Source organism: Protopterus annectens, chromosome 8.part1 (assembly GCF_019279795.1).
Source record: "Protopterus annectens isolate FY-2018-M chromosome 8.part1, PAN1.0, whole genome shotgun sequence".
Taxonomy (NCBI): domain Eukaryota; kingdom Metazoa; phylum Chordata; order Ceratodontiformes; family Protopteridae; genus Protopterus; species Protopterus annectens.
The window spans coordinates 488,745,294-488,768,382 of NC_056742.1; the positions used below are offsets into that span (position 1 = coordinate 488,745,294).

Consider the following 23,089-nt stretch of genomic DNA (forward strand, 5'->3'; position numbering starts at 1 on the left):
TTTTTCCAGGATAAAGTGTCAGGGACCAGGCTAGATTCCGGGAAGTCATCATCTATAATGTCCAGTACAGGACAGATAGCTAAAGGCCTGTGATGAGGCAGGGTAAGAATTCCCTAAGCCTCTTTTTGGAGTCTGAGTAATCCTGGCTTTCCCTGCAGAAATGCTCCCCAAGAGTATGCACAATTTCACCAAAAGATAAATCCTATGGAGGGGAAGCAGAGGGAATGGAGCAATCTACATCAGAATCCTCATTAGGTAGATAAGGGCAAATCCTGGTCATCAGAGAAAACAGAAATTTCAGAATCCTCATCAGAAGAATCAGAAGGAAAATCAGTCTTAGGTCTCAGAGAGAGAAGGGTGGCTTCCCCTGATTAGAGGTCTCACAGGGAGAAGGGTGGCTTCCCCTGATATTCTTTTCATTTGTCTTTTAGGCATGGGGGCCAGACCATGCGGTCTGGGCATCTGTTTTTTAGACATGGATCGGGTTTTAGACCTTGAAGAAGAAGATGGCATCTGTTTTATATGCAAGTCAGTAGGCCTGAATACACCCTTAGAAGCTGGTGTCATCCGCAGGTTCCACAGTCAAAGTAGTATCTTGCGGCATACCAGACTCCGAATGGGTCTCAGTAGAGGCCTGCGAATCTGAAGTAGTGGGTATCAGGGGCTGCGAAAGCGCCTCATCGAGTACCAGGGAAATGGTGACTAGCTTAGGAGAAGTGTCATCGGCAACTTTGGACCTATGTGGTCTGTTTCTGTCTTTATCTTTGCGTTTTTTTCAGAATGTCGGTAGTCGGGGGGGGGCTTACCGATGCCATTTCTGGATAATTGAACAGAGTACCAAAATATTTAGATGCGAAAATGAACAGAGACAAAACCGACAGCAAGGTATGTCCTGGTCTGGGCCTAAGTAATGCAGTACGAATGAAAATCTGAGGTATTTGCATTCCACAAGAAAAACAACTGTTAATTTTTAATGACATCGGTTTAGAGCAAGAAAAAGGATCCCCAACTGGGTACTTAGCTTAGTTGAAGACTTCAGATCTGAAACTCGAAAACAAAAATTTCAGGAGTCGGCTAACCAGCACTTGCAAACTGCTTCGGCTTCGGGCACCGCACAGCAAGAAAGACTGATGTAATGGCATTGGCTGCATCCTTTATAACCCTGACGTCATGGTAAATGAGACAGCAACTGACGCAGGACCCAAGACTTTGATAACCAGGTCGAATGAGGGCTACATGTAAGCAGATAACCCAAATGTGATAACTGCAACAGTGAAAAATGAACATCCCTGTGTTCATCCTCCTCCCCACTAGACAGGCTAAGTGCAGCCATAGCCCATCAGAAGAAAAGTGCAGTTGTGTACACCTACCATAAATGTAGATGCTGGAGTGTATTACCTGTTGCAGTCATTACATTTGGGTTATTTGTCTGCAGATAGCCCTCAGCCGGCCTGAATATCAAAGTCTTGGGTCCTGCGTCGGTTGTTGTCCCTTCTTATATGACGTTAGGTCGTTAGGGGTACAAAACATGCAGCCGACATAATTATCTCAGTTTTTCTTGCCACAGATGTCAGGTGCCCCCATAATAGGAAGCAACTATATGTTAAGTTACACCTCCAACAAAAAACAAATACACCAGAAAGCTGTAATACACTAAACAAGAAGAAAGGTATAGCCAAGAAAAGTCAGGGGGCTGGAGGGAAGGTAACCAGGACTGCAAAAGTGAACACACTAACATCTACATTTATGTTAAGTGTACACAAAGTACAGTTGTGTACACGTACCATAAATGTAGATGTTAGAGTGTATTCACTGTTGCAGTCATTACATTTGGGTAATCTGCTGGCAGGTTGCCCTCAGTTGGCCCGATTAACAAAGTCTTGGGTCCTGCATCAGTTGCTGTCCCTTCTTATATGACGTCAGTAAAACATGCAGCAAACCATCATTACCTCAGCTTTTCTTGCCCCAGATGTCAGGTGCCTCCCGAATGGGGAGCAAAATATATTAAATTACAGCAATATACCTCCAATCAAAAGCAAATAGTCCAAAAATGCTTTTAAGCATAGGAACAGAAAGTAGAGGTAGAAAAATAACAGGGGCTGGAGGGAAGGTAACCAGGACTGCGACAGTGAATACACTAACATCTACATTTATAGTAAGTGTACACAACTGTAATAGGTTCTGCGAGTTTCACTATTGCAAGACAGCAGTGGCAATGCCAGCTCTGGATTTAGAGAAAATTGGGAAATGGTAATGCTTGGTGAAAGTATGAACTGAACTCCAGGTAGCAGCTCCTAGAATATCCCTGGTAGGAACACCTCTGAGAAAGGCTGTAGATGTAGATGCAGCCCTGGTGGAATGAGATCTGATCCCCTGGGGGATAGGCTTTCTGTGATGCTTGTAGCAGAAATGAATGCAATGGCTTGTCCATTCAGAAATGGTTTTGAAATACCCTTTCCCTCTGCCCCTGCAGCAAATGCCACTAGCAGTTGTTCAGACTTACGAGTTTTAGTTCTGTCCAAGTAAAATCTCAGTTGTTTGTGTACATCCAATGAATGCAGAATCCGTTCCCATTTGTTCTGTGGATTGGGAAAGAAAGTTGGCAAATGAATGGAATGATTAAGAGCCACACTGGATACCACCTTCGGCATGAAGGATGGAATGGTCCTGAGTGACACCCTGTCCACATGAAAAATGATGAAAGGCTCCACTACCATAAGGGCCTGTAACTCAGATATCCTTCTAGCTGAAGTAATTGCCAGAAGGAAGGCTGTTTTCCAAGAAAGAAATTTTAAGTCTGCAGTAGCTGCTGGCTCGAAAGGAGGCAGAGTGAGTTTTTCCAATACAAAGTTAAGGTCTCAGGCAGGGGTTGGAGCTCTCCTGGGTGGTCGCAAGTTTTTGGTCACTCTGAGGTACTGGTTGAGCAGAGGATGAGAGAAGAGGGGAGGTTCTGTGTTGTAATGAGCTGAAATGGCTAAGACGTGGATTTTAATGGAGGAAAAAGACAGGCCCTTGTGAAGCATCTCAGTTAAGTATTGTAAAATCTGAGGTAAATTGGGCGCTGCTGTGCTCATCCCTTGAGCTTGACTCCAAGCACAGAATCTTTTCCATTTGTCAGCATAAGATTTTCTAGTACTAGGTCGTCCCGCCTCCAAGATGACAGCCATCATAGTTTGCTGAGGGATGCTAAGGGTGAATTTAAGTGATTAGCCATGCTGCAAAGTTCAAAGTAGGGAACTGAGGGTGCAGAATCTGGTTCTCCTGTTGAGACAGTAAGGACGGTGTATGGCAGGTGCCATGGGGATATTAGAGACACTGCGCAGGAGCGGGTACCAGTGTTGGTGTGGCCAGTCTGGAGCAATCAAAATCATTTTTGGTCTGTCCTGTTTGACTTTTACCAGGACTTGAGAGCAGAGGGGGAAGGCGTAAACCGATAGGTTTTCCAGCTGAAGGACAGAGCACCCACTTTCCAGGCTTTTTTGTGAGGAGTTCTTGTGCAAAACTTGTCCAACTGGTAGTTCTGGGGTAGGCAAATAGATCTATGTCTGGGGTCCCCCATTTGCTTGTCAAAATGTTGAAAATCAGTGTTTCCACTAGTATGGGTCTATGAGGTTTCTGCTTAGTCCGTCTGCCAGTGTATTTAATTTTCCTGGCAGGAATTTAGCTTGTAGTTGTACTTGGTAGCTCAAGGCTGTGTTCCACAATGCCATGGCTAATTTGCACAGGGGGTAGGAATGTGTACCTCCTGCTTGTTTATGTACCACATAACTGTGGTGTTGTCAGTCTTTACCATTAGTTGTCCTGGATGAAGGTAGTCCTTGAAGGCTGTCAGAGCATTCTGTACAGCTAGCACTTCTTTTTGATTGATATGTAGGTGCATTTGATTTGGGCTCCATTTGCCCTGAATGCACTTCCCTGCCAGATGTGCCCCCCATGCATAGTCTTGTGTCTGTAGTCAGGGTTTGGGCAGCAGGGTGTGGTGTGAATGGCAGTCCCTTGTTTTGGTAGCAGGCCTCTGCTCACCATAGGAACTCTAGGCGTAGACAAGGTATGATAGGAATCATTGTTTCCAGGCTGTGGCAATGTTGACTCCATAAACTTTTTAAGTACCACTGAAGTTTCCTCATATGCAGTTTTGCATATGGAATTAAAAGAATGCAGGAGGCCATGAACCCCAAAGGCTTGCAGTATTTGTCTTGCAGATAGCAGGGTTTTTGTGGCCACCTGTTTGAAGTAAGTCACCAAATGAATTTGATTTTCTGGCGTGAGGAAAGCCATCTGGGCAGTTGTATTCAAGCTTGCACCCAGGAATGTAATTTTTTGAGAGGGTACCAGTTGTGATTTCTTTTCATTTATGGTGTACCCTAGACAAGTTAGAACCCTTTTTACAAACATGAGATATTGTGCAAGTATGGCCTGGTTTTCTGCCTGAATTAGACAATCGTCCAGGTATGGATATATTTGAATATTTCTTTGCCTGCAAAATACCATTACTGGAGCCACGCACTTTGTGAATACCCTGGGCGCAGTAGACAGGCCAAGGGGCACTGCAGAGAACTGATAATGCAAGTAGCCTGCTTTGAAACGTAGGTATCTTCTGCAAGATTCCTTGATTGGGATATGCAGGTAAGCTTCTTTTAAATCTAGAGTTGCCAACCAGGCATCTTTGCCTAGCATAGGAAGTAACTGTTGAAGAGTCAGCATCTTGAATTTTAGAATGTCCAGAAAGGTGTTTGGAGTAGACAGGTCCAGTATTGGACGTCATGATTGGTCTTTTCCTGGGTACCAGGAAAAGTATGGAATAGAAACCTTGTCCCTTTTCCTCTTCTGGTACTAGTCGAATAGCCCCCATGTTTAGGGGGAAAAGTACTTGTTTCTGAGCCTCTGCCCACTAATTTGGGGGCAGGTCTGGCCACCTGTTTGGAGTTGGCAATGTGCGGAAAATGAAATCTGTATCCCTGGGACACTATTTAAAACCCATTTGTCCTGGGTTAAGAGTTGCCAGTTTTTTGCATGAAGAGCAATTTCCCCCCCCAAAGGGGCGGCTGAGAGGTAAGTGCTTGGTAATTTTAAAGGAAAGTCATTGAGATTGTTTACCACAGGGTGGTGTCTTGTTATTTCCAGATTTGGAAGTGGAAGCACCCCATTGCTTAGTTCTGAGTCCCTTGGGTCTGAAACCTGGTGCTTTTGATGTGTCTGGGTTTGGCTTGAGTGGATCTGGAAGGAGCTGGAAAGGACCAGTTCTTAGTAGGCCAGTGCCTACTAAATCTGGGAGGTTGCACTTGTAAGAAATCTTTCACAGTTTGCATAGATTTAGCTTTATCTTCCATCTTTTTAGAACTTCTTCAGCCTTATTGCCAAACAGACGGCCCTGATGCAAAGGAGCATCCAACAATTTGGCTTTAACATGATCAGGCAGAGATTGCTCCTCAAGCCAAGCATGCCTTCTAGGCACAGACCCAGTAAATGCAGCCCTGCAAGAGGCCTCTAAAGAATCAAAACCACATTGCAAAGAACGTTTTCCAACTTGTTCAGTTGAATGCAGTAAATCCTGTAAATCTTAATTTTCCAAACAGTCAGAAATCAACATAATTTTCTGTTTAAGCAGTCCCATAATAGGTTGTTGATGATATTTTAGCATAAGAAATTGACAGTTTAAAGCCCCGATTGCCAGGGTTGCAGAAGTATAAACCTTTTTACCCCATCTGTCCAGCACTCTGGAGTCTTTATCAGAAGGGATAGGATTTTTAGCAGTAGAAGCCTTAATGCCCTTGGTCCCATGAAAAACGTCCGCAACAGGATTTTTGAAAAGGAACTTGTGGGACTCGGGTACTCTGCAGTATCGGTCAGGTTTACTAGGAGCCAAAGGCAGGGAATCAGGGGCCATACTGGATTCCAAAAACACATCAACAATGTCTAGTACAGGAAGTATAGCCAAAGGCTTATGTTGAGGTAGGAGGAGGAAATCCCTAAGCCTCATTTTGGATTCAGAAAATTCCTGACTTTCCCAGTGGAAATTCTTCCTTAAAGTATGTAAAGTTTCCCCCAAAAGAAAAGTCCTCAGGGGGGGAAGGGATGGAATCCTCTGCATCAGAATCCTCATAAGTAGGTATGGACAAATCCAGGTCTTTAGAAGAGTCAGAAGAAACAGTCCTGTTCAGAAGATTCATAGTCAAGCTCAGGCCAAGGCCTCTTAGAGGGGGGGGGGGGTGGGTTGACTACCCCTGATTAGAGTAATTAAATTTTCAGACATTTTGATCACTTGTTTTTTAGGCACATGTGGCCTGGGCGTCAGTTTTTTAGACATAGCTCGAGATTTAGGCCTTAGTATAGAAGGTGGAGTCTGTTTAATATGCAAGACTGTAGGCCTGAATACACCCTCAGAAGCCGGTGCCTGCACAGCGGCTCCGGACCCATCCAAGGTAGAGACATCTGCAGGTTCCATAGGTGAAGCATTTCACGGCATACCGAACTCTGAAAGGGTCTCAGCAGAGACCTGTGAATCAGAAGTAGCGGGTATCAGGGGCTGTGAAAGCGCCTCACTGAGTACCGGCGAACTGGCTTAGAAGTGTCGTCGGAAGTTTGGGACCTCAACAGCCAGTCTCTTTTTCTTTACGTTTTTTCAGTATTCTGGTAGTTGGATGGCTAACCGACGTCATTTCTGGATAATTAAACAGAGAACCGAAATAGTTAGAGGCAAAAATGTACAGACGACGGATATTGCGCTGATTAAATAAAGCACAAAACCGACAGCAAGGTACATCGTGGTCAGGGCCTAGGCAAGGAATACAGTACAAATGAAAATCTTTGAGGTATTTGCTTCCCACAAGTAATGCAATTATTAATGTTTACTGACATCGGTAAGGAGCAAGAAATTTTCCCCAATGGGGTACTTGGCTTTAAGTTGAAGACTTCGGTTCTGAAACTCGAAAATGAAAATTTCAGGAGTCGGCCGACTGGCACTTGCGAACTGCTTCTGCTTCGGGCACCGCACGGCAAGAAAGACTGAGGTAATGACGTCGGCTGCATGTTTTATACCCCTGACGACCTGACGTCATGGAAGGGACAGCAACCGATGCAGGACCCAAGACTGTTATTCAGGCCGACTGAGGGCAACCTGCCAGCAGATTACCCAAATGTAATGACTGCAGCAGTGTTCCAGTCATTACATTTGGGTAGATTCCCAAAGCTAAGGAAGGGAGGAGGAAGTCCAGCTATTAAGCCCTGCAAGACTGCAGTGGCAAAACCAGCTCTGGATTTAGAAAAAATAGGCATGTGGTAATGCTTGGTGAAGGTATGTACAGAGCTCCAGGTAGCAGCTTCTAGGATGTCCCTGGTAGGGACACCTCTGAGAAAGGCTATAGAGGTAGATGCAGCCCTGGTGGAATGTAATCTTATCCCCTGTGGGTAGGTTTTCCATAGTGTGTATAGCAGAAATTAATGCAATGGGCTATCCACTTAGAAATGGTTTGCTTTGAAATGGCCTTCCCTTCTGCCCCTGCAGCAAAGCCAACTATCAGCTATTCAGATTTTCTGAGAGGCTTAGTCCTGTCCAAATAAAATCTAAGTTATCTGTGCATGTCCAAACAGTGCAGTATTTGTTCTCCTTTGTTATGTGGATTAGGGAAAAAAGTAGGCAAATGAATGGACTGATTAAGGGCCACACTAGACACCACCTTGGGCATAAAAAAAGGATTGGTCCTGAGGGACACCCGGTCTGCATGGAAGATGATGAAGGGCTCCACTGCCATGAGGGCCTGTAATTCAGACAACCTTCTTGCTGAAGTGATGGCTAGAAGGAAGGCTGTTTTCCAAGAAAGGAATTTCAACTCTGCAGTTGCAGCTGGCTCAAAAGGAGGCAGAGTGAGCTTTTCCAATAAAAAGTTAAAGTCCCAGGCTGGGATAGGGGCTCTCCTGGGTGGTCTTAAGTTTTTGGCCCCTCTGAGGGATTGCTTTAGGAGGGGTGAGAGAAGACGGGTGGCTTAGTATTATAATGTGCTGAAATAGCAGACACACGAATTTTAACTAACGAGAAGGATAGGCCCTTGTGAAGCATATCTGTTAAATACTGAGGAATATGTGGTAAGCTGGGCACCATTGTGCCCATCCCGAGTCTGGCTCCAGGAAGAGTATCTTTTCCACTTTTCAGCATAGGATTTTCTAGCACTAGGCCTTCTTTCCTCCAGAATGAAATCTAACACCTGCTTACTGAGGGATGCTATTGAAGAGCTCAAGGAATTAGCCAGGCTGCAAGGTTCAGGGTACGAAGCTGAGGGTGCAGAATCTGGCCCTCCTGCTGGGGCAGCAGGGAAGGGGTCTGAGGCAGGTGCCATGGTTCCAGCAGTGACATACTGCGCAAGAGGGGGAATCAGTGCTGGCATGGCCAGTCTGGTGCAATCAGTATTGTCCTTGGTGTGTCCTGTTTGATCTTTAGCAGAACTTGAGAGGCAGAAGGGGAAAGGCATAAACTGAGAGGCTTTCCCAGGTGGACAGGGAATCCAGTTTCCAAGCTTGACTGTGGGAAGTCCTTATGCAGAATTTGTCCAATTGGTAGTTCTGGGGGGGGGGGGGGGGCGCAAACCGGTTTATCGCTGGATTCCCCCATTTGTTTCTCAAAAGGTTGAATATCTTTGGTTCCAGTTTCAACTGGTGTTGGTCCATGAGATTTCTGCTTAGGTCACCTGCCAGTGAATTTAGCTTGCCTGGCAAGAACTGAGATTGTAGGTGCACTTGGTAGCTCAAGGATGTGTTCCACACAGCCATGGCTTGTCTGCAGAGAGGGGACAAGTGGGTTCCCCCCCTGCTTGTTCATGTACCACGTAACAGTGATGTTCATGTACCACGTAACAGTGATGTTGTCTGTCTTTACCAATAATTGTCCTGGAAGAATGTGATCCTTGAAGGCAGTCAGGGAATTCTGTACAGCTAACATTTCTTTTTGACTGATATGAAGGTGCATCTGACTCTGGTTCCATTTGCCCTGAATGCACTGCCCTACCAAGTGAGCCCCCCATGCATAGTCTGATGCGTCTGTTGCGAGGGTTTGGGCGGCAGGGGGTAGAGTGAATGGCAGTCCCTTGTTGTGGTAGCAGGCCTCTGCCCACCAAAGGAACTCTGTCTTTATACAAGGAATGATAGGAATCATCGATTCCAAGTCCTGAGAATACTGACACCATAAGCTTTTTAGATACCATTGTAGTTTCCTCATATGCAGTCTTGCATACGGAATTAGTAGAATGCACAAGGCCATGAACCCCAGGACTTGCAGTATTTTCCTTGCAGATAGCTGGGTCTTTGTGACCAGTAGTTTGAAGTAGGCTGTCAAATAAACTTGTTTCTCTGGCATGAGGTAAGCAATCTGGGAAGTTGTGTTAAAGCTTGCTCCCAGGAAAACAATTTGTTGGCAGGGTACTAGATGATATTTCTTTTCGTTTATGGTGTACCCCCAAGTGAGGTTAGAAGTTTCTTTACAAATGCCAGATGTTTTAGTAGCATGTCCTGTCCTTCTGCCTGAATTAGACAACCATCCAAGTATGAAAATATTTGAATATTTCTTTGCCTGCAGAATGCAATGACTGGAGCCGGGCACTTTGTGAATACACTGGGCGCAGCAGATAAGCCAAGGGGAAGTGCCGAGAACTGATGGTGCATGCAGCCTGCTCTGAAGAGTAGGTATTTCCTGCAAGACTCCCTTATTGGGATGTGCAGGTAAGCTTCCTTAACTCTAAGGTTGCCAACCAGGCATCTCTGCCTAGCATAGGAAGCAGCTGTTTAAGTATTAGCATTTTGAATTGTGGGATTACCAAAAAGGTGTTTAGAATAGACAGGTCCAGGATAGGACACCAGGAGCTGTCTTTTCTGGGTACCAGAAAAAGTCTAGAGTAAAAACCTTGTCCCCTTTTCTCTTCTAAGTATAGGGGCTGTTTAACCTGTACCAGCAGAAGAGAGAACCTGCTGTTCAGCCTCTGCCCACTGATTTGGGGGTAGGTCTGGCCAACCGTTTGGGGTTGGTAAGGAGTGGAAGTGGAATCTCTATCCCCGGGAAACTATATTTAAAACCCATTTGTCCAGGGTAATGAGTTCCCATTTTTTTGCATGCATGGTGATCTTTCCCCCTAAGGGATCAGGCAGTTGAGCACGGCTTGGAAGGTTAAGTCATTGTGACATTTTTCTATGGGGGGAGTCTTACTACTTCCAGCTTTGGAAGTGGGAGCCCCCCACAGCTTAGGCCTGTGAGTACCTTGAGACTGTAGCCTAGGTGGTCTGCTCTTCCTGGGTTTGGACTGAGAAGGCCTGGAAAAGACAGGAAAGGACCAATTGTTAGAAGGCCAATGTCTACTAAATCTGGGAGGCTGTACTTGCAGGAAAATCTTTAACAGTTTGCATAGATTTATCTTTTTCATCCATCTTTTTAAGGACGACTTCTGCTTTGTTGCCAACCAAGTGGTCTTGGTTTAAGGGAGCATCCAGTAATTTAGCTTTAACATGATCTGGTAAATTTTGCTCCTTGAGCCAAGCATGCCTTCTAAGAACAGACCCAGTGACAGCAGCCCTGCAAGATGCTTACAGAGAGTCAAAACCACACCTCAAAGTATGTTTACCAACTTGTTCAGCAGAATGCATTAAATCCTGTAATTCTTTATTTTCAGCAGAGTCAGGAATCAACATCATTTTCTGTTTAAATAGTCCCATAATATGCTGCTGATACTTTAATATATGAAGCTGGAAGAATAAGGCCCTAAAGGCCTAAGTAGCAGAAGTGTATACCTTCTTACCCCATCTGTCCAAGGCCCTAGAATCTCCATCAGAGGGGGTAGGGGGGTTGGCAGTAGTAGCCTTAATGCCTTTAGGTCCTTAGGAAATGGTCTCTGGGTCCGCAGTAGGATTCCTGAAGAGGAACTTGAGAGAGTCGGGTACTCTAATACCTGTCAGGTTTCCTGGGAGCTGGAGGTAAAGTGTCTGGGGCCATGCTAGATTCCAAGAAGGCATCATCTACAATGTCCAGGACAGGAGGGATAGCTACATGCCTGTGCTGAGGGAGGAGTAAGAATTCCCTAAGCCTCTTTTTGGAGTCAGAGTAATCCTGGCTTTCCTAGCAGAAATGCTCCCTAAGAGTGTGCAAGGTTTCACCAAAAGAGAAATCCTCTGGAGGGGAAGCAGAGGGAATGGAGTCCTCTGCATCAGAATCCTCAAAAGGTAGATAAGGGCAAATCCTGGTAAATAGAAGAAACAGAAATTTCAGAATCCTGATCAGAAGAATCACAAGGGAAATCAGTTCTACATCTCTTAAAGGGAGAAGGCTGGCTTCCCCTAATTAAAATAGTAAGGTCTTCAGCCATTCTTGTTTTTTAGGCATATGGGCCTGACCATGCGGTTTGGACGTTGGATTTTTAGGCATGGGTCGAGTTTTAGGCCTTGAAGAAAAAGATGGCGTCAGTCTGAAATGCAAGTCAATAGGCCTGAATACACCCTCAGAAGCCAGTGCCTGCACAGCAGCTCCGGACCTATCCAAAGTAGAGACAACCTCAGGTTCCATGGTGGAAGAAGCATCTTGCAGCATACCGGACTCCGAATGGGTCTCAGTAGAGGCCTGCAAATCTGAAGTAGTGGCTATAAGGGGCTGCGAACGCGCCTCACTGAGCATCGGCAAACTGGCGACTAGCTTAACGGAAGCGTCATCAGCAGCTTTGGACCTATGTGGTCTGTCTCTGTCTTTATCTTTACAATTTTTCAGAATGTCGGTAGTTGGATGGCTTACCGAAGCCATTTCTGGATAGTTAAACAGAGTACCGAAATAATTTGTTGCAAAAAAACTACTAATAGCTTGGGGGTTGAATAAGGCACAAAACTGACAGTGAGGGACGTCGTGATCTGGGGCTAAAGCAAGGAATGCAGTACGAATTAAAATCTTTAGGAGGTATTTGCTTTCCACAGATAATACAATTGTTAACTTTTACTGACATTGGTTTAGAGCAAGTAAAAGGATCCCCAACGGGGTACTTGGCTTTTTTGAAGACTTCGGTTCTGAAACTTGAAAACGAAAATTTCAGGAGTTGGCCGACCAGCACTTGCAAACTGCTTCTACGCGGCAAGAGAGACTGATGTAATGGTGTCGGCTGCATGTTTTATACCCCTGACGACATGGATGAAGGGACAGCATCTGACAAAGGGATCCAAGACTTTGACATTCAGGCCGACTGAGGGCTACCTGCAAGCAGATTACCCAAATGTAATGACTGCAACAGTGAAACACGAAGAGCATCCTGTGTTCATCCTCGTCCCCAATAAACAGTCTGAGTGCAGTCATAGCCTATCACAAGAAACCTGTGTTCATAGCATTTCCTTTGAGGAGCAGCACACAATGTGACCTTTACCAATTAGACAAACAGGTTTCATAACAATCTAGCTCAAAGGTTTTAGTCAAATTCTTTACCCATCAGCTGCTCTTGTAGCTTCTTCTTCTCTGGGTTTTCTCCTTCACTGTCGCTGTCGCTTCTGTAATAAATGCATAAAAAATAATAAGCATTCAAAGTAGCAAAGAAGCCCCCGTTCAAAGCACTCCTCCCAGTTAAGGAAAACGTTTCAGAAGCAGACAGGTTAAAGAATGGCTTACTCAGGCAGGTTTCATTTACCAAACCACTAAGCTCTGTTAACCAGATAACTTAGCCTTCACTCGGACAGAACCTCAGTCAGATATATTTTGCTGTCAAATTAAATGACCATATAGTTTAGTCAGACTGGTTAGCCACAGTAATCTGTTCAACAAAAACCAAGAGAATAATGTTTACAAGAAAGATGTAAACACTTAGAAACATCAAATTCAGCAAATGCTTAATAATCTAACCATGTTCCTCTACAAAAGTACTCCTTTCATATTCTGACCATCACAACTTAGAACTGAAGGAACTAAAACAAACAATAGAAAAAGTCTAAAAGTACCCCATTTTTGTTGCTTTGCAAAGTACTGGGAGCTTTTTCTTAATCTCTCTCTTTTCAGTCTAGTCCTAGTAAACTGCATCAACATCTTCCAAATATTAACATGGGGTACGAAGCTTTAAAAAGAAAGAAATTAGAATGACCCTCCTACAAGCACTTGGTACATGGGCTAAGTCCAACAGTAGAAATCTTTTTTCTAGGCCACAACACAACACTGCCCACTAGGCATGCAAATGCTATTAGCTTTGTGAACAGCAGCTACACAAGACCAGCAAACACCTTACTTCACTCTAGCAAGGTCTACTCAACTTGCATGACTAAAAAAGGGAAGTTACGTACTCACCATAATGTTTTATCTGTAATGTTGATTTTTTTTCATCTCTCCTCACAGATGGGTTATGGATCTGACTCGGCCATTACTAAGCTCCTAGCAAACAAAGCAACTCTTGGACACTCCCCTTACACACAATGCATCTCTCCATGTACTCTCAGATCTTGTTAGCCATAACACAGTGACAATAAACTCAGTAATAAAGAGTAAAGCATGACACATGACTGAAGAGGCCAGTTCTGCTGAGACTATGATAAAAACGCCTGTCCTAATTGTAAGAACTTTCATTCAACAAGGACCGGGGGCTGGAGGAGGGGGGAATGTCTGAGGAGAGATGAAAAAAATCGACAATACATATGGAACACTATGGTGAGTACATAACTTCTGTATCGGATATTGTCAATTTTTTCATCTCATTCACACAGATGGACAAATGTCCCCAGCTTCCTATATCCTGGATGTCTCAAGAGAGAATGCTCCTCAGAACCATAGAACCAAAGGAGGACCTTCTCTGGCAGATCTAGTCCAACTTTTAGTGGGAGATAAAGGTATGATGGTTAGACCATGTAGTTGCTGCACAAATGTCATTCATAGAAGCGTTAGTTTGAAAAACACCCAATGAGGCCATAGCCCTAGTGGAGTGAGCTTGAACAGGTATGGGAAGAGCAATAACTTGAGGTGTAAATGAAAGAGATACAATCAGAAAGCCATCTTGATAAGGTAACCTTGGAGACAGATGAACCACTCTTAGGGCCAGCAAAAGCTATAAAATAGAAGTTATGTTCTTACCATAACGTTCCATGTTAGTTGTCTTCTTCTCGCCTTCTTCTTGCTGGATGGGTTCGGAGCCGACCTCGGCTCCGACTCGGCCACTCTAAAAGCTCGAGAGTTGGTTCCACCGGCTCGAGGCTCCCCTTATATCCCACAATGCTAGGCGAGAGTTACCTCAGATCTCGTTTGTAAGCTAACCCCAGCTTATAATAGTAACAGAATAACTCTAACAGAGTCCACCTCTAACAACAGGAAGAAAGAAGGGTGACCTACATCCTGATCCAGGAAATATGCACAACAGCATATGCCTAAGAAAGAGGTGGTAGAAAGAGAGGTCACAATCACAACTCCTCTAGGTCTGTCCAGGCCAGGGGAAGGAGGGTGGGGCCTTAAGAAGAAGCGAAGAAGACAACTAACATGGAACGTTATGGTAAGAACATAACTTCTATATGTTAAGTTGTCTATCTCGCCTTCATTCTTACTGGATGGGACCGTCCTAGCACTTTGTCCCGGTGGCCTAACGGAACAGACTCCTGAGAACAGTGGAACCAAAGTTAGCTCTATGCCTAGAAGCTAAGTCCAACTTATAATGAGAAATGAAAGTGTGAGGAGTAGCCCAAGTAGCCGCTGCACAAATGGTGTCAATAGGCAGTCTGTCTTGGAAGGCTAAAGAAGTAGCCAAAGCTCTGGTGGAATGGGCCTTAGGTTTATTAGGCAGTTTTGGTGTCTAATTTCATATACAAGGGAAATCAAAGATGTTAGCCATCTGGATAATGATACCTTTGAAACTGAAAGTCCCTTTCTGCTTTCCGCATAGGAGACAAACAGCTGATCAGATTTTCTGAATTGTTTTGTTCTATCCAAGTAGTACCTCAATTGACGATGAACATCCAGGCAGTGTAATTTTGTTCAGACCTATTGGAATATTCTGGAAAAAAGACAGGGAGGTCAATGCTTTGATTTAGATTTGACGTCGAGACCACCTTAGGCAAAAAGGACAGGTTAGTTCGTAAGGATACTCTGTCCTTATGAAACAATAGATAAGGAGGTCGACAGCTGAGTGCTTGAAGCTCTGAAACTCTTCTAGCTGAAGTAATAGCCACCAGAAAGAGAGTTTTCCATGATAGCAGTTTTAAAGAACAGGATGCTGCAGGTTCGAAAGGGGGTAGAATCAAAGAAGTAAGAACTAAATTTAGGTCCCAAGGAGAAGGAGGATTTCTTATAGGAGGTCTGAGCAGAAAAACTCCTTTCAAAAATGCTTTGCAAAGCTTGTGGGACATTAAGGCAGATTCAGAAATACCCACATGAAAGTTAGAAATAGCTGCCAATTGAACTTTAAGAGTAGAGGAGATGAACCTGCATGGAAGAGTTCAGCTAGAAAATCAAGGACTATTTGGATGGAAGCAGTGAAAGGATCTATGTCCCTTCCTTGAGCCCAATATGTGAAGTGTTTCCACTTACTCAAATAAATCTTCCGAGTGGAAGATTTATGGGAAGCTATCAATATATCTCGAACAGAGTGAGATAATTGAGGAAGCCTGGCTAAGGTTGGAACTGGAGGAACCAAGCAGTGGGGTTCAGAGAGGGAGGAGCGATGTAACTGACCCGACTGATGGATCAAAAGATCTGGAACTAGGTCCAGATGCCACGGTCGCTCAATAGACATTGATGTAGAAAGGGGAACCACACCTGTCGAGGCCAGTAAGGAGCAATGAGGATCAATGAGGCCTTCTGAGCGATAGCTTTCTGTATCACTTGAGAGATTAGTGGGAAGGAGGAAATGCATACAGAAGTCCCCGGGGCCAAACTTGGACTAGAGCGTCTCTGCTGGGTTGGCCTGGTAAAGGGAATAGAGTGGAATATTCTCTGCACTTGCTGTTTTGGGGAGTAGCAAAAAGATCGCAGCAAGGCTGACCCCACTTGAGAAAAATTTCTCTCACAACAGAGTCTTTCAGAGACCACTCGTGAGGCATGAGGATAGCTCTGCTCAACTTGTCCGCAATTTGATTGGACTTCCGGGATGTGCGTTGCTATCAGAAACCGCTGAGAAGAAATCGCCCATTGCCACACTCTGAGTGCTTCTCGACACAGGGGGTATGATCTGGTTCCGCCTTGTTTGTTGATGTACCACACTACAGACATATTGTCTGTCTGGATTGCAATCGTTCCCAAGGGAAGAGAGTCTTGAAGGGCTTGCAACGCTAAAAGCACTGCTCTCATCTCCAGAACATTTATGTGCAAGTGGCATTCGTCTGGTTGCCATGTGCCCTGGACCGTCCTGCCCTGATAATGCCCCCCCCACCCGATCAGGGAGGCATCCGTTGTCAGAGTAGCAACCGGAGGGGGTGGAACAAAGGGTCTTCCCAGCAAGAGCTGAGGGGAAGATATCCACCACGAGATGATTTTTGCACGCTTGCGTGATCATAATGGTGTGAGACATTGGAAGTTGCTGGTATGACCATTGAGTAAAGAGCATCCATTGAAGGATCCGCATGTGGAATCTGGCTAATGGAAGTAGAGGTATGGCCGCAGCCATAATTCCCAACACTTTCAGAACTAACCTGGCTTTGATTCTGTTGTTGTTGAAAAGGAGTGAGACCAGTCTGTGTATGTCTGTTATTCTCTGATCTGTTAGCCTCGCAGACATGTCTACTGTGTCCAGATTTGCGCCTATGTAGGTAATAGTACGACAAGGCGACAAAACAGACTTTTCGCAATTTATTGAAATGCCTAACTTTTGACAAATACGAAAAGTGTAATCCCTGGCCATCAGAAGGAGATGCTTGGTGGGAGCTGTGAGGAGCCAGTCGTCCAAATATGGAAACACCTGGAATCCTTGTCGTCTCAGGTGAGAAGCTACCACTGCCATGCATTTGGTAAACACCGGGGCAGTGGTGAGATCAAAGGGCAGGGCCCTGAACTGAAAATGACTGGTTCCCAGCCTGAAGCGGAGGAATCTTCTGGAGCGTCTGTTCATTTTTATGTGATAGTACGCATCCTGAAGGTCTATAGAGCACATCCAGTTTCCTTTGCCCAAAAGGGGAAGGATGGATTGCAGCGTGACCATCCGAAATCTTGTTTTCTTGACTGATCTGTTCAAGATACTGAGATCCAAAATTGGTCTCCAGTCCCCTGTTTTCTTTGGAACTAAAGAACCTTGAGTAAATTCCGGATCCTTGCTGGTCTGCTGGAACTGGCTGAATTGCTCTTTTTGCAAGCAGTTTTGAAATCTCCAAAACCGCTGGATCCCTTTGAGCGGGTGGAACATCTGGAAGGGATTTTTTTGATTGGTTTGGAATGCGAAGAAAGGGGATAGAATAGCCTTCGGAAATGATGGACTGTACCCATTTGTCTTGAGTCAGGGATAGCCAGGCTTCTGGGTACAGTGACAACCTTCCCCCGACTGCCTCCGAAGGTGGGCAGTCGGGCAACACCTCAGGGATGCTGAAAGGGCTTGTCAGAGAAAGCTTCCCGATTGCCCTGGTTTTGGACCCCCTGCCCCTAGGGCGGCGTCTACCATTGTTATTCCCTCTGCCTCTGGCGGGGAAACGACTCTGTGCGTCAGGCGAAGTCCCTTGAGATTGTTTACGGAACCACATCTTTCCACGTTTCTGGCCTTTGGGGTAAGGCCTAGAAGGAGTAGAAAAATGGACTCCAACGGCAGAAAGGGTCTTGCCATCAGTTTCGCACCTAGTCAGGGTTTCTTTCACTTGAGGACCAAAAAGAGATGATCCATCAAACGGGGAGTTAGTGAAAGACGTCTTGAAGGGGTCCGCAAAATTGCATAGCCGCATCCAGGCATGCCTACGTAAGGCCACACCTGTCCCTGCGGCCATACTCGCTCCATCAGCCGCATAAGAAAGGAGGCGCATGGAGGAGTTGGTTATGGAGTTAAGGGTAGCCAGCTGCGTGTTCATCTTATCTTGAAAACCTGCAGCTGTAGGGTCCTTTAACATTTCACTCGCTTCCTTGATCAAGTCCCTTTGACGACGAGTAAAATGGCATAGGTAGTTCAGCGAACGCATGGTAAATGTCGCTGACGAGAACATCCGCTTCCCGTACCTGTCCATGGACCTAGATTCCTTGTTAGGTGGATGGACAGGTACTGAAGGATCAGCTAGCTCCTTCTTAGTGGCAGCAGCTACCACCATAGCATCCACAGAGACTCCTTTCGTCAAGAACTGTTGGTCTGCTGGTGCCGTTATAAACTTGGAGGGTCTCCTGGGAGTGGGGTCCACTGAATCAGGAGCCGTCCATGCCTTCTTAGCAACCACCTGCATGAGGGGGTCAAAGGGGAGACACCCAGGAGGTGGAAGGGCGAGAGCCAAACGCCTCAAGATACACAGATTCATCCTCCGAAGGGTTGAGGAATGGCCAATTTCCCCTCTGCTTCAGGATCTCTAGAATGTCTGCAAATGAGACATCTTCAGAAGGGGAACGGGGGGAACCCTCAGAATCATCTAAATCTGTGTCAGACGTGATGGACTCAGGTGAGTCAATGTGTTTCCTCTTACACTTCCTCTTCCGAGAGGGCTCTTCTGCCAAATCAGGAGAGTCCTCGGAAGTGGATTAAATCCCACAGGGGTTCCTGAGGAGCTGGCTCTCTGCGGTCCGGGATGAGGGAGTGAGTCGACTTGACCTGAGGCACCGTGGGGAGGCGGACAGAGCCGACTGTGGAGTAGAGCCAGGCTCTAACACACTCCGCATGACCTCGAATGCACCCCTGTCAGGCAAAGCCAGAGGTCCCGCTCGAGCTAAGAACCCCTCGACACCGACAGTGATGGCTCCGAGGCCGATGTCGGAGCCGAACTCACCAGCGCCGAAGCTCCGAGAGGAAGAGCGGGGTCGGACAAGGGTCCGATGCCACTCACCCCCTCGGAGCCGACGAGGGAAGTCCGGCGCCGAGATTCTTCCAATAAGAAATCGGAGCCGACGACAGAGCCGAAGACAATTGTGTCGGCTCCGACGCTACCACAGTCTCGGTTCCAACGCGACCCGGCTCCGAGCTCAAGAGAGTCGAAGGAGGAATATAATGATGGACCGGGGCAGGCATCGACTGATGAGTCGGGCTCTGAAGCATCTGGGCCAGTGCCTCGGACTTAAGAAGTCGACTCACTACCCTCTGAAGGTCATGATCCGACAGCCTCGATGACCTAGAGGAGTGAGATCTTTGGCTCCGTTCAGACAGCAGGGGAGATCCTGGAGCCGAGTGAACGGAGCCAAGGGATGGTGACCTGGACCTCTTCCTAGTTGTCGGCTCCGAAGGTCTGGTCGGAGCCGACACGGGAATTTCTAATACCTCGGCTCCAGCCGAGCCGAGGAACCACAGAAACTGTGGACTGAGACTCATCGGCTCCAGCCGAGCCGATGTAGGCAGAGGCTTAGAAACCTTAGGTCTCGGCTCAGTTGTGAGCCGAAGACCTAGATGCCTTAGAGGGCTTCCCTGTAGATACAGAAAGGGAATCCTCTGGCTTGAGTAAGCCCTTAAAATTAATTTATTTTTCTTTCCTGCAGGACCCTGGGGCTGAAGCCATGGCACACAGCACAGGAGTCCTGCAGGTGCAAAGGTCCCAGACAGTAGACACAAGAAGTGTGAGCGTCTGTCAGAGACATTTTCTGACAGCACGCATCACACTTCTTGAATCCGGAGACCTTTGCTTCTTTAGACATCTCAAAAGGTGTAATCACACACACAGTCACAAACACACTAATTACACCCTGTCTAGTTTAAATTATAATAAACCACTAACTAGGTTTTAAAAATAAGAAAAATAACACACACACTCCACTAGGGAAGGAAAGGAGGCCTGTAGGCCCAAGGGAAGAACTTAAAGTTCTTGAGGGAAAAAAACAGGAATTTTTTAGAAAGGGGATAAGAATTCCTCTAAACTAAGGGAAATAAGTAAAAATATTAAAATTAAAGGGGTTTAAATAGACTAATTTCACAAGAAAAGTCACTTACCAAGAACCGGTAGAAAACCAACACCTCGATAGCTGTAGCGGCAAACGAGATCTGAGGTAACTCTCGCCTAGCATTATGGGATATAAGGGGAGCCTCGAGCCGGTGGAACCAACTCTCGAGCTTTTAGAGTGGCCGAGTCGTAGCCGAGGTCGGCTCCGAACCCATCCAGCAAGAATGAAGGTGAGATAGACAACTTAACATTAACTGTTTTGTCTTTCAAAACCCTTTGGTTCTATGTGGATAGAATCGCAACTGTCTGCACATCAAACAATTGTAGAACATATTTATCCTTGTTGCTAAAGTTAGGAAGTAATTCAGGCAAGTGAATAGTTAGGTTGATATTAGTTTGAGAAATAACTTTGGGGAGAAAGGAGGGTTTGGTACACAGTGAGACCCAGTCTTTGTGAAAAAAGGAGAACACTGGCACAAGGCTTGGATGTCCGAAATTCTCCTTGCGGATGTGACTGCTACTAGAAAAACAGTTTCCCAGGAAAAACTTATCACAGGCGGCAAGGGCAGGTGCAAGGGGCGATTGTACAAAAGAACACAGTACTACGTTGAGGTCCCATGGGGAGAAGGATTCCTGTGAGGAGGTTTTAAACAGAGTGACTTTTAAGAAGGCTTTGCAAAGTTTGTGCGAAATCAAGGGCTAATTATCCTCTCCAGCATGGAAAACTGAAATGGCCACAGACTACAGAAGGAGACGCTCAGTCATTAAAAAGGTGAGACAGGAAATCAAAGATAGAAAGTACAGTTGTGTACACATACCATAAACGTAGATGTTCGAGTGTATTCATTGCTGCAGTCATTACACTTGGGTTATCCTGCTGGCAGGCGACCCGCAGTCGGCCCGAATTCCAAAGTCTTGGTCCGGCGTCAGTTGCTGTCGCATCTTCCCTGATGTCAGTGCGCCAGGGGTATAAAAGTTGCAAGAGACACCATTTTCTTCAGTTTTTCTTGCCCCAGATGTCAGATGCCCCCAGATAGCAAGGCTGGAAAGATAAAATTATGCCAAAAAACATGCATATACTACTATAAACATTTCTTTCATCTACAAGCAAATACACCACATAGGTAGTATAGAGATGAGTAGTACAGAAAAGTCCCAGCAATGGGAAAAGGGGGATGGTGGGTGGGTAACCTGGACTGCAACAGTGAATACACTCGAACATCTACATTTATGGTAGGTACACAACTGTACTATGTTCGTAGTGTTTCACTGTTGCAGTCAGTAGAATCCCAAAGCTGAGGTTGGGTGGCTGGGTCTAAATTGGATTTGGAGAGGCTAACAAGCCCTGCAGAACTGCAGTGGCAAAGCCTGCTCTGGATTTAGAGTATAGAGGTAGGTGGTAGTGCTTGGTGAAAGTGTGCACTGAGCTCCAGGTTGCAGCTTCTAAAATGTCTTTGGTTGGTACTCCTCTGAGGAAGGCTGCTGAAGTGGCTGCTGCTCTGGTAGAATGAAGCCTAATGCCCTTAGGCACTGATTTGCTATGCTGTGCATAACAGAAGGGGATGCAGTGTCCTATCCATTTCGAGACGGTCTGCTTTGTAATCTGCTTTCCTTGTGATAGTGCAGCATATGCTACAAACAGTTGCTCAGTCTTTCTGAAAGCTTTTGTTTTGTCCAAATAGAATCGTAGCTGTCTGTGTATATCCAAAGCGTGCAGAAGTCTCTTCCCTTTATTCTGGGGATTTGGGTAAAAAGTAGGTAAATGAATGGTTTGGTTTAAGGCCACACTAGAGACCACCTTTGGCATGAATGTTGGGTTTGTCCTAAGAGATACTCTGTCCTGATGAAAAATGAGGAAAGGTTCCACAGCCATTAATGCCTGTAACTCTGAGACTCTTCTTGCTGAAGTTATTGCTAGGAGCAGAGCAGTTTTCCATGACAAGAATTTTAGATCAGCTGTGCTGGCTGGTTCAAAAGGAGGCAGTGTGAGTTTTTCTAAAACAAAATTGAGGTACCAAGTAGGTACTGGTGCACTCCTTGGGGGTCTTATACTTTTTGCCCCTCTGAGGTACTGTTGTAGTAGAGGATGTGAAAAAATAGGAGGTTGTTCCGATGGCATTATGTAATTAAACCTTCGGCCAAAATAATGTAAAGCAAAATCAAACAGACGTTTAATACTTTGTTTATTGAATCTAGCACAAAACCGGCAACTAGTAACATCGTGGTCAGGACCTAGGCAAGGAATACAGTAAAAGTGAAAGTCCTTATGAGGTATTTGCTTCCCACAAGAAATGCAATTAACTTTTACTGACATCGGTCTGGAGTAATAAAAAGTTTCACCAACGGGGTACTAAGCTTTATTGAAGACTTCGGTTCTGAAATTCAATTTTGAAAATCTCAGGAGTCGGCCAACCGGCACTTGCGAACTGCTTTTGCTTCGGGCACCGTGTGGCAAGAAAAGACTGAAGAAAATGGCGTCAGTTGCAGCTTTTATACCCCTGGCGCACTGACGTCAGGGAAGATGAGACAGCAACAGACGCCGGACCAACACTTTGGAACTCGGGCCGACTGCGAGTCGCCTGCCTGCAGAATAACCCAAGTGTAATGATTGCAACAGTGAAACACGACGATCATGAAATGCACTAAACAAGAAGAAAGGTATAGCCAAGAGAAGTCAGGGGACTGGAGGGAGGGTAACCAGGACCAGGACTGCAACAGTGAATACACTCTAACATCTACACATGTTTCACTGCTGCAGTCATTACATTTGGGTAGATTCCCAAAGCTAAGGAAGGGAGGAGAAGTGAGAGCATTAGGACCAGCTATTAAGCCCTGCAAGACTGCAGTGGCAAAAGCAGCTCTGGATTTCGAAAAAATAGGCAAGTGGTAATGCTTGGTGGGGGTATGTACAGAGCTCCAGGTAGCAGCTTCTAGTATATTCCTGGTAGGTACACCACTGAGAAAGGCTGTAGAGGTAGATGCAGCCCTGGAAGAATGTGATCTTATCCCCTGTGGGGTAGGTTTTCCATGGTGCTTACAGGAGAAATGAATGCAATGGCCTATCCACTTAGACATGGTTTACTTTGAAATGACCTTCCCCTCTGCCCCTGCAGCAAAGGCAACTAGCAGCTGTTCAGTT

At 45.6% G+C, this 23,089-nt stretch overlaps 1 protein-coding gene across 1 annotated transcript in view; it reads right to left on the reverse strand.

Moving 5' to 3' along the window:
- Positions 1 to 12,944, reverse strand: part of VPS4A (vacuolar protein sorting 4 homolog A) — an 801,876-nt gene extending 788,932 nt beyond the window's left edge. Inside the window, exons 1-2 of the mRNA XM_044081635.1 lie at positions 12,940 to 12,944; positions 12,434 to 12,561 (exon numbers count right to left, since the gene is read on the reverse strand). Of these exons, the coding sequence (XP_043937570.1) occupies positions 12,434 to 12,561; positions 12,940 to 12,944 (133 nt within the window). The remainder of the gene's footprint in view (positions 1 to 12,433; positions 12,562 to 12,939) is intronic.
- Between the last annotated feature and the right edge of the window lie 10,145 nt (positions 12,945 to 23,089).